A 14783-nucleotide genomic window follows, 5' to 3' on the forward strand; every position below is an offset into this window, starting at 1 on the left:
AAATATTATTTCTAATGTAGTTGCAGGTCGGCCTGTGCCCCGGAGCACGAGGCTTTCAACTGCATTTGTCTCGAGTCAAACACGCGAGGGGAATTCTACCATCCCATCCAATTCTCCTCGAGGCAGAGATCATGCCTGGAAAATGTCAACCTTTATGCTCACGTTGCAGATGGAGCTGAAGGAAAAAGCACTTTCCTACAGCTACCTTTTTATGACGAGCAACAGCTAGGATATTAATTATATGTAGAGATTTATAATGCATCTCAAGTAGGAAATAGGGATTTTGTTGCCTTAAAGAAATAACTGCAGCAGAGCAATAAGCCTCATATATCGCCCTGAAACTGGATACTAGAAGCACTTTTGCAGCCACTGCAGGTTAACCTCATTTCACTCTCATCCAGTAACACAATAAAATACAACTTGCCTTATCACATTAGAGATGTCCTAGCTAAAATGTATGACTTTACAAGGAATAAAATAAATTTTTACCCCAATTTACATAAACCTTCATAAAGTCAGCTGCAGAGAGAGACACTTAAATATAGCCGAGTCGCCCCAGACTGCTCCCGGGAGCTTGGCTGCCAGGCAGAAAAGCTGGGCAGGCACAAACCAGAAGCCCAAATCCTTCCCCGGGGATGGAGGCAGCCTTGGGCACTGCAACCAGTACATGGGTGGCCTCTGGAGCACTGGGTGCTTTCAGAGGAAGAGAGTTATTCTTCACTGGGCACCATCAGGCGGAAAGTTTAAGGCTTATTCAAGCAAAAAAAAAAAAAAAAAAAAACACCAAACAAACAACAACCTTAAACCAGCCCTGGTTTTGAGGTCAAAATCCACCTTGTTCTTCCTACGTTTAACTTCTCTTACAACAGTGGTCTCAAATAGGGAAAACAAATCATTGGCTTAATTTGCATAAACTATCCTATGAAAAGACAGAGATTAACCAGGTAAACCAATTTCTGCTCCAAGCCTCAAGCTACTATAAATCACAGTAAGCACACAAAAGGTCTTGAAACGTAATGAAAAATACCTTGACAGTAGCATCATGCTGACCCTATATTCTTGCTGTTCTAAATCTGAATTCCCTGCTGTAATGGCTGACAGGCAGGATGAAGAATGGTATAAATGCCTCCAAGCCAGAAAGGGCTCGTACCTGCTTGCTCTGCAGACTAGAAATGTAAGGGTAAAGCAGCATTAGAACCCGGGGACGCTCCCCGCATCACAGCACAAGTTACTGCAAATACTGAGCTCGGGAAACAAAACTTATCAGCAAATCTTTCCTCTATAAACCTTAGTTTATCACTTGCTGAAGCAAGGTGGTGAGTGTTTTTCACAGTCCTCTATTGTGAATATTAAAGAAATCTGGTAAAAAGGTTCCAAATCTAATATATAAGCAGCAACTTGAGTTTTCCTCTAGCTAACTCCTGCTCGGTCTTTTCAGTGTGGTCTTTCTTTCAATTTTTCACTCCATTTTTTTTCCATCTACCAGGCTGGACTGTAAACCAGAGCAGATTTCACAGCTCTAATGTAACACGTGTTCTGGGCTGCTTCCTTCTGCTTTTATCTTTAAACACTTCTTTCTCTCCTCCACCTTTTTTTTATCCCCCCCAAAAAAACCTAACAACCACTTGTCGCCAACTTATTCTCTATCAGTATTTAAGGGCCAGATTTTGGGAGCAAACCCAGCCCTTGACACCTCGGAGATTTAACTGGGGGGAGGCAGAAATGTTTCATGCCTGGTTGGGTTCCTCACTCCTCACCCTGACCACGAATCGCTTCACATGTGCACACGTTTACTTTTGCTCAATTTGTCCTTTTTAAGGAAATTAAGAAAAAAATGAATCAGGATCCAGAAACGATATTTTATGTACTTGATGTGGCTGGGATTCTGTGATCCCACCAATTTTGCTCTACAGCTGCTGACGTGCCTGATAAATAGCCTCCCTTTTCATCTCTGACTGTCAGCCCAATCACCTGCAATATGCAGATGCATTAGCGAACAAAAGCTCATCATCATCAACACCAGACATTTTTCAGGGAGCTCCTCCTTTGGGGAATGAACCCAAATGGAAGCTGGGTAGACTAAAAAAAAGCTGCAATTGTTAGAAATCTTATTCATTATTAACCGGAACGTTTCATAATACTGATGAGATTGTCAGAATTCAAATGCAGCAGCTGTAAGATCACAAAAATATTTAACCTGAGTTAAATTTATCTTGAAGTGCCTTTTGAGCTGCTCTTTGTTCCCCTCTCAAAACAGTTAAACTCGCAAACAAACGTATCTTGTTTTATTGTCAGCAGCGTCTTTTCTGCTTCACGTGCAGTCTAGATGAATTTACTAACAATCCTGTTTTCAACCAACGAATGCATAGATCTGTAGAAAGCAGCAACTTGATAAAAAGTCAGGAGTCCGAGTGAGGAACGAAAAGCATCAAGGAGGGGGGAGGGAAATAAAAAAGCTATCGGGCAGATTTCCAGGAGGGGACGGGGACCCTTTATGTGTCTTCTTTGTAAAATCCACAAAATTTAAGTGAAGCCACCTGGTCCGCATGGTATTAGACCTACCTACATCACTGCAGCAGTGGTGCAAGAGGATTTACACCGCTCACTGGCTTTCCTTCCAGCTGCCTCAGCATCATACCTGTATTTCCTCGCTCAGAACGATCCCCCTGATCATTAAGCAGGGAACACGTTGCAGATTAGCACAGAAGTTTACATAAAGGAGGAACACGGCCCCGTTTCGTCAGGGAGTAAATCACAGCACTGCAAATGTCACTTCTCTGGGAAGATTCAACACGGGGACGCAGCCGCTCTCTCAATACCCTCGGGAGACTGCTACTAAATGATACGAAGTGCTACTCAAACATCACAAGCACTTGGGAGATCTTCCTATTCTGGCAGGAAATGTTTTCTGCTTTATTTGAAGAGTTGCCTAAGACTGTTGGAGATTTCTTTTTGTGTTTTCTGCTGCATCCAAGCAGCAAAACTTTAGAAGGCCACTTCTGTCGGGACGAGAAGCACAAAGTCTCGCTGCAGGAGCACGTGATGCCTTGACCAGTTTTCTTTTCAGTAGCAGATTTTGAACATTAACAGTCGGCTGCTTTTATACAGTGAGAGCCAAAAAATCCTGGAAGCTATTCAGAGGTTAAAATCAGGTCAGCATTTTCACCAGCCATTCTGTTTTACACAAAAACGATTTAGTGGCTTTGAGGAGAAAGGACTGACTTGCTCCTATCTCTGCTTTTGGCTCACCTCCTCTTTCCTACCCTCCCCCACCTTTATTTTTTTTTGTAAGTTAATGATTACATTTATTACCGCTTTTGATGGCTGCTATAATAACATGCAACTAATATAAAAGCTAAAAAATACTAACCCTTTTTCATACAATTTCCCTTCACCTTTCCTTCAGCTGCAATTTCCCTTGTCTGTCCTACTGCTTTGCACTGTGCTTCTAAACTGAGATTGAGCCTTCGAGATGAAGAAAACCCAACACAGTTTGCAAGGAGTTTGTGCTGGGAAAGGTGATAAGGCTGTGAATCTGAAGATCTGGAGCTTGTAACATTATCGTTACCCTTTCAATAAAGTAGAAATAACTTTCCTTTACAACAAGGGACCTTAAAATTTAAAATAAGGCTGTTGCAACCCAAGTGGTGCATTTATTAAAGTGGTCAGTAAGCGTGACATGGTCCCAGTGCCATGCAGATTAAAGATATGACACGTCTGTTCTCCAGTGATAACTGAAATTATGGAACAGGTGACATGCACAAGCGTGCTTTCTTTAGCTCAGTTTGTCCTCTTTAAGGAACGTGGGCTTCACATCCATATTTAAGAACAAAAATGCCCATTCTAGTTTGCCTGTGCAAGTTTGTGCTGTGTCTAGCAACATGGGTATGTAAAATGAGCTTAAAACGTACAAAAACATTTTATGTTAAGCAAAAACACACAGGGAAATGCAGTTATGGTGTAAGGATTGCCTTCCTACCTTAATTAACTGTTTTCTGGCCTTTGCTAATTCTCAAATATTGCACAAATTGCACACTCGCCTTCTGGGACACACTTTAAAACCTCTCTGTTTTCAAAATACAAACTGTGGTGGAGATTTGCGACTGAGATTTGGAGGTGATGCTTGTTGCAGCTGAGGACTGACAGATAGGAGACAAAGATCAAGAGATCTCCCTATACCTGTACCTTTTATCATTCGTTTTGCCATTTCTCATCTATTACAAAAATACACCTTTGCGGAGGTGCACGAGCTAACAGTTTACATCACTGATTTGGGAGGAGCAGGAGGGACCGTAACTCAGGAAACACAAAATACCAGGGAAATGTTTAATCTTTTTCTACACAAAAATGGCAAGGAAAAAAAACAATTGAAGTAGCTTTGTCATGGAAATCTCCAGTAGATTTACACTTTTCAGGTCCGTGTAAAGCCCCTCAGCCCAAAAGCCATGTCAGTTCAGTCATCCTTGCCGAGAGCAAACACGACCAAGGGAAATGCACACAAGAAGATCTGTATCCAATAAACCAGGAATGCAAGGGAGGGAAACCTGATCCCTGACCCTCCAGAAACAAAGGAGCTGATGTGTTGCTGAAAGGGAGAGCAGAGCCCGCGTGAGCTTTGGTTTGCTTTCTGCATGTGGGCAACGTGGCTGCTGTACTCTGCAGTGACAATAATCCCAGGGAACTGCCGTCGTGCACAGAGCACCTTACAAAATTATTGCACGCCCAGCTCACAGCCAAACTGTGCCATAATGACAAAAGTCCACGTCCACTTCCCGCGGGGAAGCTGCCTCCCCTCGCTCACGCTGCCCTTAAGCCTTGCAGAAGACAGCAGAGGGATGGAAACAGGCTTGGCTAAAAAAAAATCCCCATTTTTTTTGCTGCTGGAAAGTATGACTGGAGAAGACTGTTTCCCCCACAATTTGTTACAGCTGCCCAGCTTCTATCAAAGGCCGGAATAAGAAGGTGTTGAAAATATTCTTGTCAAAGCGAAGCGGGGGGCAAAGAAGGGGAGAAAGTCTCCTGTTCTCCTTTGAGTGCTAATACAAGAAGAGGAAAGCATTGCTTTTTGGGAGCCTCGAACAGTGCTTCCCCTACTCCATACGAATATATTTTTACATGACTTTTCCATCTGGGATACGTTAACATAGCCTTGGGATAAGCCACCTTCTTTCACTTTCCAATTTTTCCATGCAGAAAATCTACGCTCCTGAAAGAAATTGCTACGAGAATCTTCCTTGTGAGGGGGAAAAAATGTTCTCGACTTTAAAAAAATGCTAGTATAGACCTACTGACAGAAGGGTATGGTAGAGAGTCTGAGCAAAAAGGCTCAACGACTGACCCCACCAGGAGTCAGCATCGTGCTGACACTTCTCGGACACACGGGTGTGCCGCCGAGACCACCCACACCTCTCTGCCTTTCCCCTGAACCAGAAGGTGCAAATGAAACCTACCTGCAGTAATGCTCAGCCTCATGGCCTTCAGGTGGCAGGTGCGGACCCACCACCACAAGGTCGGGACGAACCCAACAGGACAGCCTAGCGCACCAACGGACCACAGCAGTAACAACAGCTCATAAAAGCAGAGCACGCACATTTTTGCAAACTCTGCTGCTTGCTTCGTTCAATCTTAGACCTAATTCACAGGTGTGCTGAGAGGCAGGACCCAGCTGAAATCAAACGTCCACTTCTACTCACCACCATTCTCCAACCCAACCAGGCTTCGCGGGGCTGTTGCTGGCCAGAGGGAAGGAAGCCCAGCTCATGGGGCATTGTGAACAGAGACCGAAGGGTGTGTGACACCGCAAAGAGCTCTCCCAGAATCCATTAGCCTACTCTGGTATGCAGCTCAGAATAGCTTACATATTTGCATTTTAAGATCATGCAGGCAGAAGTGCTACAAAGGTTTCTGTGGCATACAGGAGCTGAACTAAGCCCAGATTTCCTGATCAGCCAAGCAAAATATTAATCACTAGTACAACTAACCTCCCTGAATTATCAACCTGCCTTTTTTTTTTCCCTCCTTCTTTAAGCACTATATAAACCATTGGCAAAGTAAAGTATTCTTAGCTGGAGAAACACTCAACAAAAAATCCTGGTGAGGACACCCATGCTAGGACCATTCTGCCTGATGTCACATAGCAATTTCTTTCCTCCCATTGTGCCTTCACGGTTAGTGAGCACAAATTAATCTGTTTAAGTTATTTTCTCAAGATCCTTTACGCTGGCAATTAGGAAGAGGTGGGGCCTAGCGAGAATCTAAAATTATTCTCATTAATCCTCTAAAATTACGAGTTCAACAGTGCTATGGTAGAAGTCAGAGAAACTACTTACTGCACGTGTAACACAAGAACACATTTCACAGTCTCCTCCCCACCAAACAGTTTTACAGAAAATGCAACAGTCTTTGAACTATGAATGTAGTAGCACTGTCCATTCTCTTTCCCCTAACAGCAAAGAACAGTGTCAAGGGACTAAACAGCATTAAGACAAGGAAAATGTTGAAAAAACAGATACCTCAAATTACTTGAGGTAGCAGGAGAAGATGGCAGCCCCAAGCAGCAGCCACTGCCTGGCACTGCCCACCCCCGTCTCACTTCTTGGGCCAAAAAGCCAACTTGGCAGAAGAAATAACCTCACCGGAATTACAGGTAAGAAAATGTTGGGAAGAAAGATTGCACTAAGTATGTGAATCAGAGAAGATGGGGGACACATGGGAAGCAAAAATAGTAGAACGAGGTAGGCAAACCCTGCCTTTTACCATTTAAACAACTTCCAAAACTTTGCATCAAACAATTCACACTTACATTCTTCCCCATTTCCAGCAACTCTACATGAATTTATTTATCAGGAGTGGTAGGCAGAGGGGTATAATTCACCTTGGTCACTGAAACAATAACGTGAGTAACATGAAAACACCCCGTTCATTATCAAACACACATATATTATCCAAACTAAAGCTTGTTAAGCACTCGATGACTGGCTGCCTTAGCGTTAGGGGAACTAACAGAGAGCAAGAAGGAGAAAGATGGCACGCTCACCTATGATACCGCTGTCTCTGCTTTCCAGCGTGGACGTGGGGCTGGTGACGGCCCCATAGGTGCAGTCCTTGGCGGTGACGCTGGTGCTGACGGGCGGCAGGGTGGAGCAGGGGCTGCTGGCTGGCGGCGAGGCCGTGCTGCTGGTCAGCGTGGAGCAGGGGCTTATGCGCTGCGTTCCTGCGGAGGTCTGGAAAAGAGCAAGTTCCAGCTTCCTCATTCAATGGGCAATGCAGAAAACATCCAGCAAGGGGCATTTAGCAAAAGCCTGCTTGCACGCTTTATTAAAATTCTGAGCAGTCTGTTAACATGGAACTGAAAGTTAAGAAATAAACTAGCACAATAAAGTGAGATAAAGTCTGTGACTCTGTTTAAGTAGCAATCTTGAAGGTCATAAGCATACAGCATGATCTCACCTTCACTTACAGCAAGAAACATTATATGCAGGAAATCCTACAAAGACCTCTGTGCCATTTACATCTGCTCAGAAATCTCAGCGGGACTGCAATTTTTATTTTGCCCTGTAAATGTTTCCTTCATTCAAGAAGAGCAACAATGGTTTCACACCCTGGCAAAGAGGAAGTTCAAAATCCCTTATCTAGATACGAGACAGCCCTTCCCCGAACCAGCGTACTTTCCCCACCATATAGTTTTCAAAAAAAAAAAAAAAAAAGAAAAGAAAAGAAAGCCAGAAAGCCAAAAGCCAACCCATACCAGTGAAAAGGTTGCTCTCCAAAGGCAGAACAAAACAAAAAATGCGGCAGCACAAAAAAGACTGGTAGTTTAAAAGTTTTTTTGGAAAGAACCCATCTGAAACTGTGTGCAAGAAACTTCAAAGACCTTGTACATCTGATGCTGTGCACAGAGATCAGTTTATTAAGAAAACAAAATTATTCCTGAATTTGATTTGAGACAAGCTGTGATACAACACAGATCCCTTGTTCTAACCGCAGGCTGCTGGATACACAATCTTCCCTGGCAAAAGCTCCTCCTGGAGAAATATCCTGCAATATTTGTAAGCAACAAAGCCCGCTGACACTGGAAGGTGCTCCTGTTTACCTAACATAGCAACTTCATCAACGTTACTCTGTACTTTAGAGCAGTCATCCCAATAGCTTACCAAATGTACAACTTTTTACTTTCCTTCCACAAAACCAAGCCCTTTTGCCTAGCATACGCTTCCCATTCATCCCGCAGTGTGCCTCGGAGGAGGAGGCGCCCCCATACTGGGTCCGACCAGCACTCGTCTCCCCTCAAGTAGAAAAGGATGCACAGGGCAAGAATTTAAAACAAAAAAGGGTTCCTGAGCACGTGATCCTCCCTTAAATTTACCTTTCTGCCTCAGAGCAAGCAGCGCTATGGGGAAAACTCACCCTGCCTGCGTAGGGTCTTTCTGAATGTGCCCATAGTGGCTGGTGGCCACAGGGGACGGCGGTGAACTCAGGACACGTACAGCAGGGTCAGCCTCCAGCCTCATTCCTCCAGGGAAGGGTTCCCTGCCTCGCTGAACCGCTGCACGAGGGATTTGGGCCCCCAGACCATGGGCGGTGCAGAAGGGCTGGCAGCGGGGCCATGACTTCACGTCCCTGGTGCTCGGAAACTTCTCCCTTCCATTGTTTCTGCTTTCCGCAGCCCGCCTCTGCCTACGGGATTTTTTTTTCACTGTTGCAAAATGGTTCCAGTCCCAAGGAAGGAACAGCAGAGGTTAATTCCCTATTTGGAATGTGTCTGAGATTTCTTGTACTCCGTGTGAATGCTTCCCTAATAATCAGGCAGATTCCTGTTCCCTTTTTCACAGCATTTGAACCCAGGGTGACCACAGAAAGCATCACGCTTGTAAACTGCACAATGTGTCCTTCTCACTATTCTATACTTGAAGCTCAAATGGTGTCTGGAGCAGACTTTTGTAAGTAGAACATGTGGAGGATTCACCGGTTTTTAAATTAGAAGACAGATCCCACGTGTAGTTACTGGGAAGAAATCTAATTTGGCCAAGAAATCCCAATACGGCTGATAAGAAACCTTGCTCACAACATCATCCCCAGGCTTCTGGGGCAAAAGGGGGCACCCAGTGCCGAGGGTGGGCTTCTGGGGCAGCACCACGTGGATGCTCCAACCCTCCTTCACCTCCCTGTGCCTCCACTCTTGTGCCAGCATGACTGTGTTCATCCCAAGCATGAAGAAGCACGTTGATATGTCAGGGCTGGAGCGCTAACCCGATGGCTCTGCGTCAGGTTTTTGTATTAAACAGAGAGACTGCATCATGGTAGAAAATGAACTGTGTCGGTATTTCCAGAAATTTATCATCTCCCTTCGGTACCCGTATAAAACATCCCGCCAGTGAGCAAGACGGCTGCCACCAGACCAGCTTTTGAAGTCCTCAGGAGAAACAAAGCAATGCTCTCCTCTCCCCATCCAATTTGCAGAGCCACTAGCGGATCACAGTTATTGTTATTTTCCCTTCTTTTATGTTCGAGGCACTTATAAATAGATCTTTCTTTTCCCCCAGTAGCCTTCTAGGAACCGACGGCAAGCTGACTGCTCTATAAATCCTGGCTCCCTGGGCATTCTGGTTGCACGCATCCATTGTAGCACCTGCCACGTGCCTTCTCTCTCAACGAACCTTTTTCATTTTCCCTTGCTGCAATCTTCAGATGTCTAAACGCTGGCATGATTTCTGTAAATTTATTTTTAATTTTCCAAAACTATTTCTAACTAATTAATTCTAGTGATGAAATTAAAAACTACTTCTGTGTCAGTATTCAATAAAAAAAATCCATTAGTTTTTTCCACTTAAAATTGCTGGGGTGTATGGCTTTCTTAATGCAACCTAACATGGGGCACTTTTGAGATTGCTGCTCGTGAATCAAGCAGGTGCTTGCACTGAACTATCCGCTACCGTGGGACTGTCTCTTCTGATTTATTGCAGCTGATCAGACCCCATTGGTATACCCAAGCTATTAAGTTAATGTCTTCCGATGTTGATTTCCTTTAACTCACTGACAGTACAATAAACTCCATCGGGTATAAGGTAGCATCATTTCTGAGGTTCAGACAGAGAAAGAAGCAGCATTGGTGGCACCGCTCCTGCAGTGCTGGGCTCCCCTGTACGAGATGAGCAGACTGGAGGCAGGCCAAAGGACCACCGTGCCCCCGACATACAAGACAGGGAAATGTTCGAAACCCAGCTAGAGACGGCCCCAAGCAACCTCCTCTGAGCCAAGCCTGCCTTGGGCAGCAGGTTGGGTTAGACATCTCCAGAAATGCCTTCAGCCTCAGCTGTTCTCCAGCTCTGCAATTCAGCTCCTTCACTGCTCCTAGCCTAAATGATACTACAGCATCTAAAAATTTAATCAGTTCACATTTGGGGTCTTTCAGAATGCAAAGCATGATTACTGCTATGAATTGTTTATGGCAAGGTTTTTCTATGCCCGTTTCAACCGGTATTTTAAACAAATCCTTGCTGAAACTTGTCTCAGTAGTAGCAAAATAACATCCACTAACCTTAAAACACAGAAAAATTACTCTTCAAAGCAAATTAAAATTCAGTCCAAGAGGGGTACAATCATCTTTCCTGCAGCTGATAACATCATTGTTTCACGAAATGCCAAAAGTGATATTCTTATCAGCTCTTTTATTTGTACTATTATCAATGCAGCTCCTTAGGAGCAAGCTACTTGCAACTGGAAATTACTAAATAACACGACATATCTCTTGGCATTGATTGACATGTTTTATTTTTGTATTGATATAGAAGAATGCTCCTCTGTGCTAGTTTTAAATATAAATTTCCATTGACAGAACATTCCGTATTATTATTATTGCTGCTGTTTCATCTGTCACGTTTTCACTAAGCTTTGAAAAATTAAACTGTTCTGTCATAGGCCCATTGTCCTTTGTGCTTCTCTGGCAGCCAGTACAGTTGAAAAATAGTTTCCCAAAAAGTAGGAGAAAAAGGATTTATTCTTTGGCATTTGTGATCTCTCATTAAGGAAAGCATGATTAAGAAAGAGACAGCCCATAAAACATGCAATTTCATAGCAATCTGGATTAGAGAATACATCCTTTGACATATTCAAAATAAGGCAATTGAATGAAAATGGAATGTGCCGATTTACAGATTGGGGCAGTTTTAGTGAAAACACCTCTACTCCTTATCTTCACTTTAGCTCAGCACTGGTGAGATTGCAAATAATTATTTTCTCGCTTCAGAAGGCAAAGCATGGTTAGAATAACAAGCAGCAGCCAAGTCCCAGCTTTTTATACAAAGAAAATTCTTTGCCCAGGCCATGTAAATTAATGCATGAAAACCTAGAAAATTGTTCTCATTTTTAAATTCAAGTGCGAACTAGTAGTCAATCAGGTTTTAATTAATCAATGATTAATGGAAGAATTAATCTTTGCAAATCCCATAAACGTCTTTCTGCATGATTTTCAACACTCCTTGAAGAAGGGTGGCTGAAGAAATCAATCTGGGAAGGAGTCAGAGAGGTTTGCAGGAGATCTGCTGTGAAGCCGAAGTGGCTTTGGTTTGGGCCACATTTGGGCTGGGTCCTGGCCTGAAGGACCGGTGGGAGGCGAGGGCACACCGGGCCGAGCAGGGGTGCCCGTCCTCCACACCGCCAGGTGTCATGGAAGAACTAAACCAGCTTTCTTAATTCTCCACAGCCCATTTCACTGGCTGGTTCTCTCTGCACCCAGCTGCTGTAGTGCAGTAGGGTAGTGGTGAAGTGGGCAGAAGCGACCACTCGGCCCCGCTCAGAGCCTGAGGAAGGCCACAGGGCCTACGGGGCCTACAGGGCCAAGTGGTCAGGAGGCTGCTGGGTGCAGGAGGAGAGGCAGAAGGAGCTGGGTTTCTTCAGCCTGGAGAAGGCCCTATTGCCTCTGGGGAGAGCTGCAGGCCGCCACGGTCTGCAGGGGGGTAGAGAGAAGATAGCCATGTTCTTCTCAGAACTGCAAAGGACAACACACTATAGCCGCAGGTTGTAGCAAGGAAATTTTCTACCAGCTAGAAGGAAAAAGCCCTTCGCGGCTGGAGTCATCAAGCACTGGAACAGGTTGCCCTGAGAGCCTGTCGAGTCTCCATCCATGGAGATTTTCACGCCTCAACTGGACAAGCCCCGAGCAACATGGTGCGGCTTTGAAGCCAGCCCTGCTTGGAGCGGGCAGCGCGATGCGATGCCCTCCAGAGGTCACTGCCAACCTCAAGTGTTCTGCGATTCAAGGCGAGCGCTGACAGCAGGAGAGGCTCACAAAGAAAGAAAAAGAATTAAGTCGGTAATTGAGGAACTGGCCTCTCTTTATCTTCTCCAGCACATGAATAGCATTCAAAGGCCTTGCAAAACTTTTTCATGCAAAAATTAGCACACAGCCCAAGATATCAATCTATTTTAGAGGACAACTCTCCGCTGTTTCTCTTTAGATTTTTCTTTTATTTATTCTCCAAAGACATCTTTTACTTTAGAGAAAAGATGGGATTTTAATTTTTGTCAAAAGGCAACAACAAAAGGAGCCATTTACAGTAGAAAGCTCTGCTGGGCTTTGAAGTATTCAGTTCAAATAGGTGCCTGTTAAAAATACATTTTCTAGCACAATGTATAGTAAAGTACATTTCAAATCCACCAAACTTGAATAAAAAATTGAATGAAATCATTAAAAGCTTAATGAATGTGTCAAAGGCAAAAAATTTACAAAAACACATTTCTTGGCATTCAAGCATCTTACATATTAATCCTTTAGGCCATGTAGGTGATGGAAGACCAAAATCACTTGGTTCAGTCTGGGGCACGGGACCAAAAGCCTCCAGCCCCAGGAGCTCCCCCAGCTCTTGTGCTCGGAGCAGTGCTGGGCTTGGGGGAGCTCCTTGCCTCCTGCCAAGGGGCACCGAGCTTCCTAGGACCATGACGGGCATCAAGCTTTAATGCCAGGACTACCTTTATGGCTGCCACTTGTTATTGACTCTTTTAGGGAATTCAGGACTGTCAGTTGGATCCTCTGAATTGTGCCTATGTTGGATATCTAAAACAGAGATAGAGTCATGCAGAGTCATGCAAAGACTCTGGTAAAAGAAGAGAGAATTGCAGCTGGGCTCCTAAGTTTTGCCTTGTTGCACCACACGCTGGACTGTCCTTCTAGCTGATGGAAAAATCAAACCAAAAAACTGTCTCCTAGTTTCATTCTCATTTTATCAATACTGATGGAAGTGGGCGTATTGTCCAAGGTTGAGGAGGGGCAGGAAGAAACTCAGGCAGTTTCCACAGAATTTACACTGTAGCCATGACCCTGACCTTTTTGCTGTTCTGCTTTGCAGCCACCAAAGAGGATGTAGCAAGTTCAGTCACAACAAAGGTTTTATGATCTGCTTTCTCTATCGATTTTCAAGCATGAACTCATCTTGCTAGGCAAGAAAAGAGCAAAATCTTTGACTATCCGTAAAATAATATTACCACTTACCTGTACTTCCTAGAGACATAGCGAGTCTTTATGCAACATAGCTCAAATGCTTTTGAAATATTGCACACAAGATGCCATGGAAGTACAGATTATTTTGATCACTGTAATCTGATTAGAAATGCTGCCCACTCCTACAACATTCGCAGAAACAGAAAAACAACAGAAGCTGTTTCACACAGTAGCAGCTGATCCCTAAAACAAGTACTGCTGCAGTGTAATGATGATTCATTGTTTAACAAGGAGATACAACCTTCTACCTCACAACAATCATTTCACCATTATGAGCCACTCAGCTGCCATATAATTAGAAAATAACCACTATCTCCCATGCTGCATTCTGATCATAGCCCATCCAGTTACTGCTGTAAAACCGGAGAAGAGTGGAGGAGCTGCTGTACCTGGTTCTCGTCCTGCACCTCCATGCTGTACTGGGGCCCTGGCTGTACCTCCGTGACTTTCTCTCCGAGGAGGAAGCCCAGGCGAGTCATGAGTGTGTTTGCTGCCTCATCTACGGATGGAGGGGGTCCCAGCTCCTGCTCAGCGTCACCTAAACAGGAAGAGGAACACATGGATTTAGACAGGAATTGTTGATTTTGGCTATTGTTCAGTGTTTTTAGCAACAAAACTCAGCTAACTTTTCACACTGTAATTTCTGCATCCGGCTTTCGAGGTTATTCACATCATTCAAGTCTGTCTTAATGCTTAACATCGATCATTAATTTAGGTTTTACATTGCTCCAGCTATCAATACATGTTTCTAACTCTGTCTGTTAGTTCTCCTCTCATTGCTCGTTGTATTTGCAGTATCTCATATGCAAGCAAGCACATTCATCTCTCTTTCCCTGCACCAGCAATAACACAGCCAGCCAGGAACCGAGATTTCCTGGAAAGAACAATTGAGAGGGAGAGCGCTTCCCCTTTCCTCTCACACAGAAGCTGCCTCCAGTTACCCGCAGTGAATTCAAAACTGCACGTGCCATCTACTTCTCCTGTTCCCGCAGCATTAAACGAGATGCTCAGCAGCAAACCCACGCTACCGAGTGTCTAACGGCAAAGAACAGGACAGAAAACCCACGTGCATCGACCATTATCATCCGCTGGCTCTGACATGCTCAAGGTTACGTGGAAAGCATGGGGTTCCACAGACCAACCTGCCTTGTGCAGCCACAGGATGGGCTACAACACAACGCAAAGTCCACCTGCCAAATCCCCATCACGTACAAAAAATAAGTCAAAAAACAAAATTCCGGATGATTTTTTCCTGAAGTTTCTCTGTCAAAAAATGTTGGAGGTTTTT

General features: G+C 44.3%; 1 protein-coding gene across 23 annotated transcripts in view; it reads right to left on the bottom strand.

Moving 5' to 3' along the window:
- Positions 1–14783, bottom strand: part of TANC2 (tetratricopeptide repeat, ankyrin repeat and coiled-coil containing 2) — a 283000-nt gene that overhangs the window by 97059 nt on the left and 171158 nt on the right. For all 23 annotated transcript variants that reach the window (XM_040536497.1, XM_040536498.1, XM_040536515.1 and 20 more), the window contains 2 exons: positions 13885–14033; positions 7037–7223 (listed from right to left, as the gene is read on the bottom strand). In XM_040536497.1, coding sequence (XP_040392431.1) covers positions 7037–7223; positions 13885–14033 — 336 coding nt within the window. The remainder of the gene's footprint in view (positions 1–7036; positions 7224–13884; positions 14034–14783) is intronic.

The sequence above is a fragment of the Cygnus olor genome, chromosome 25, assembly GCF_009769625.2.
Source record: "Cygnus olor isolate bCygOlo1 chromosome 25, bCygOlo1.pri.v2, whole genome shotgun sequence".
NCBI classification, from domain to species: Eukaryota; Metazoa; Chordata; class Aves; order Anseriformes; family Anatidae; genus Cygnus; species Cygnus olor.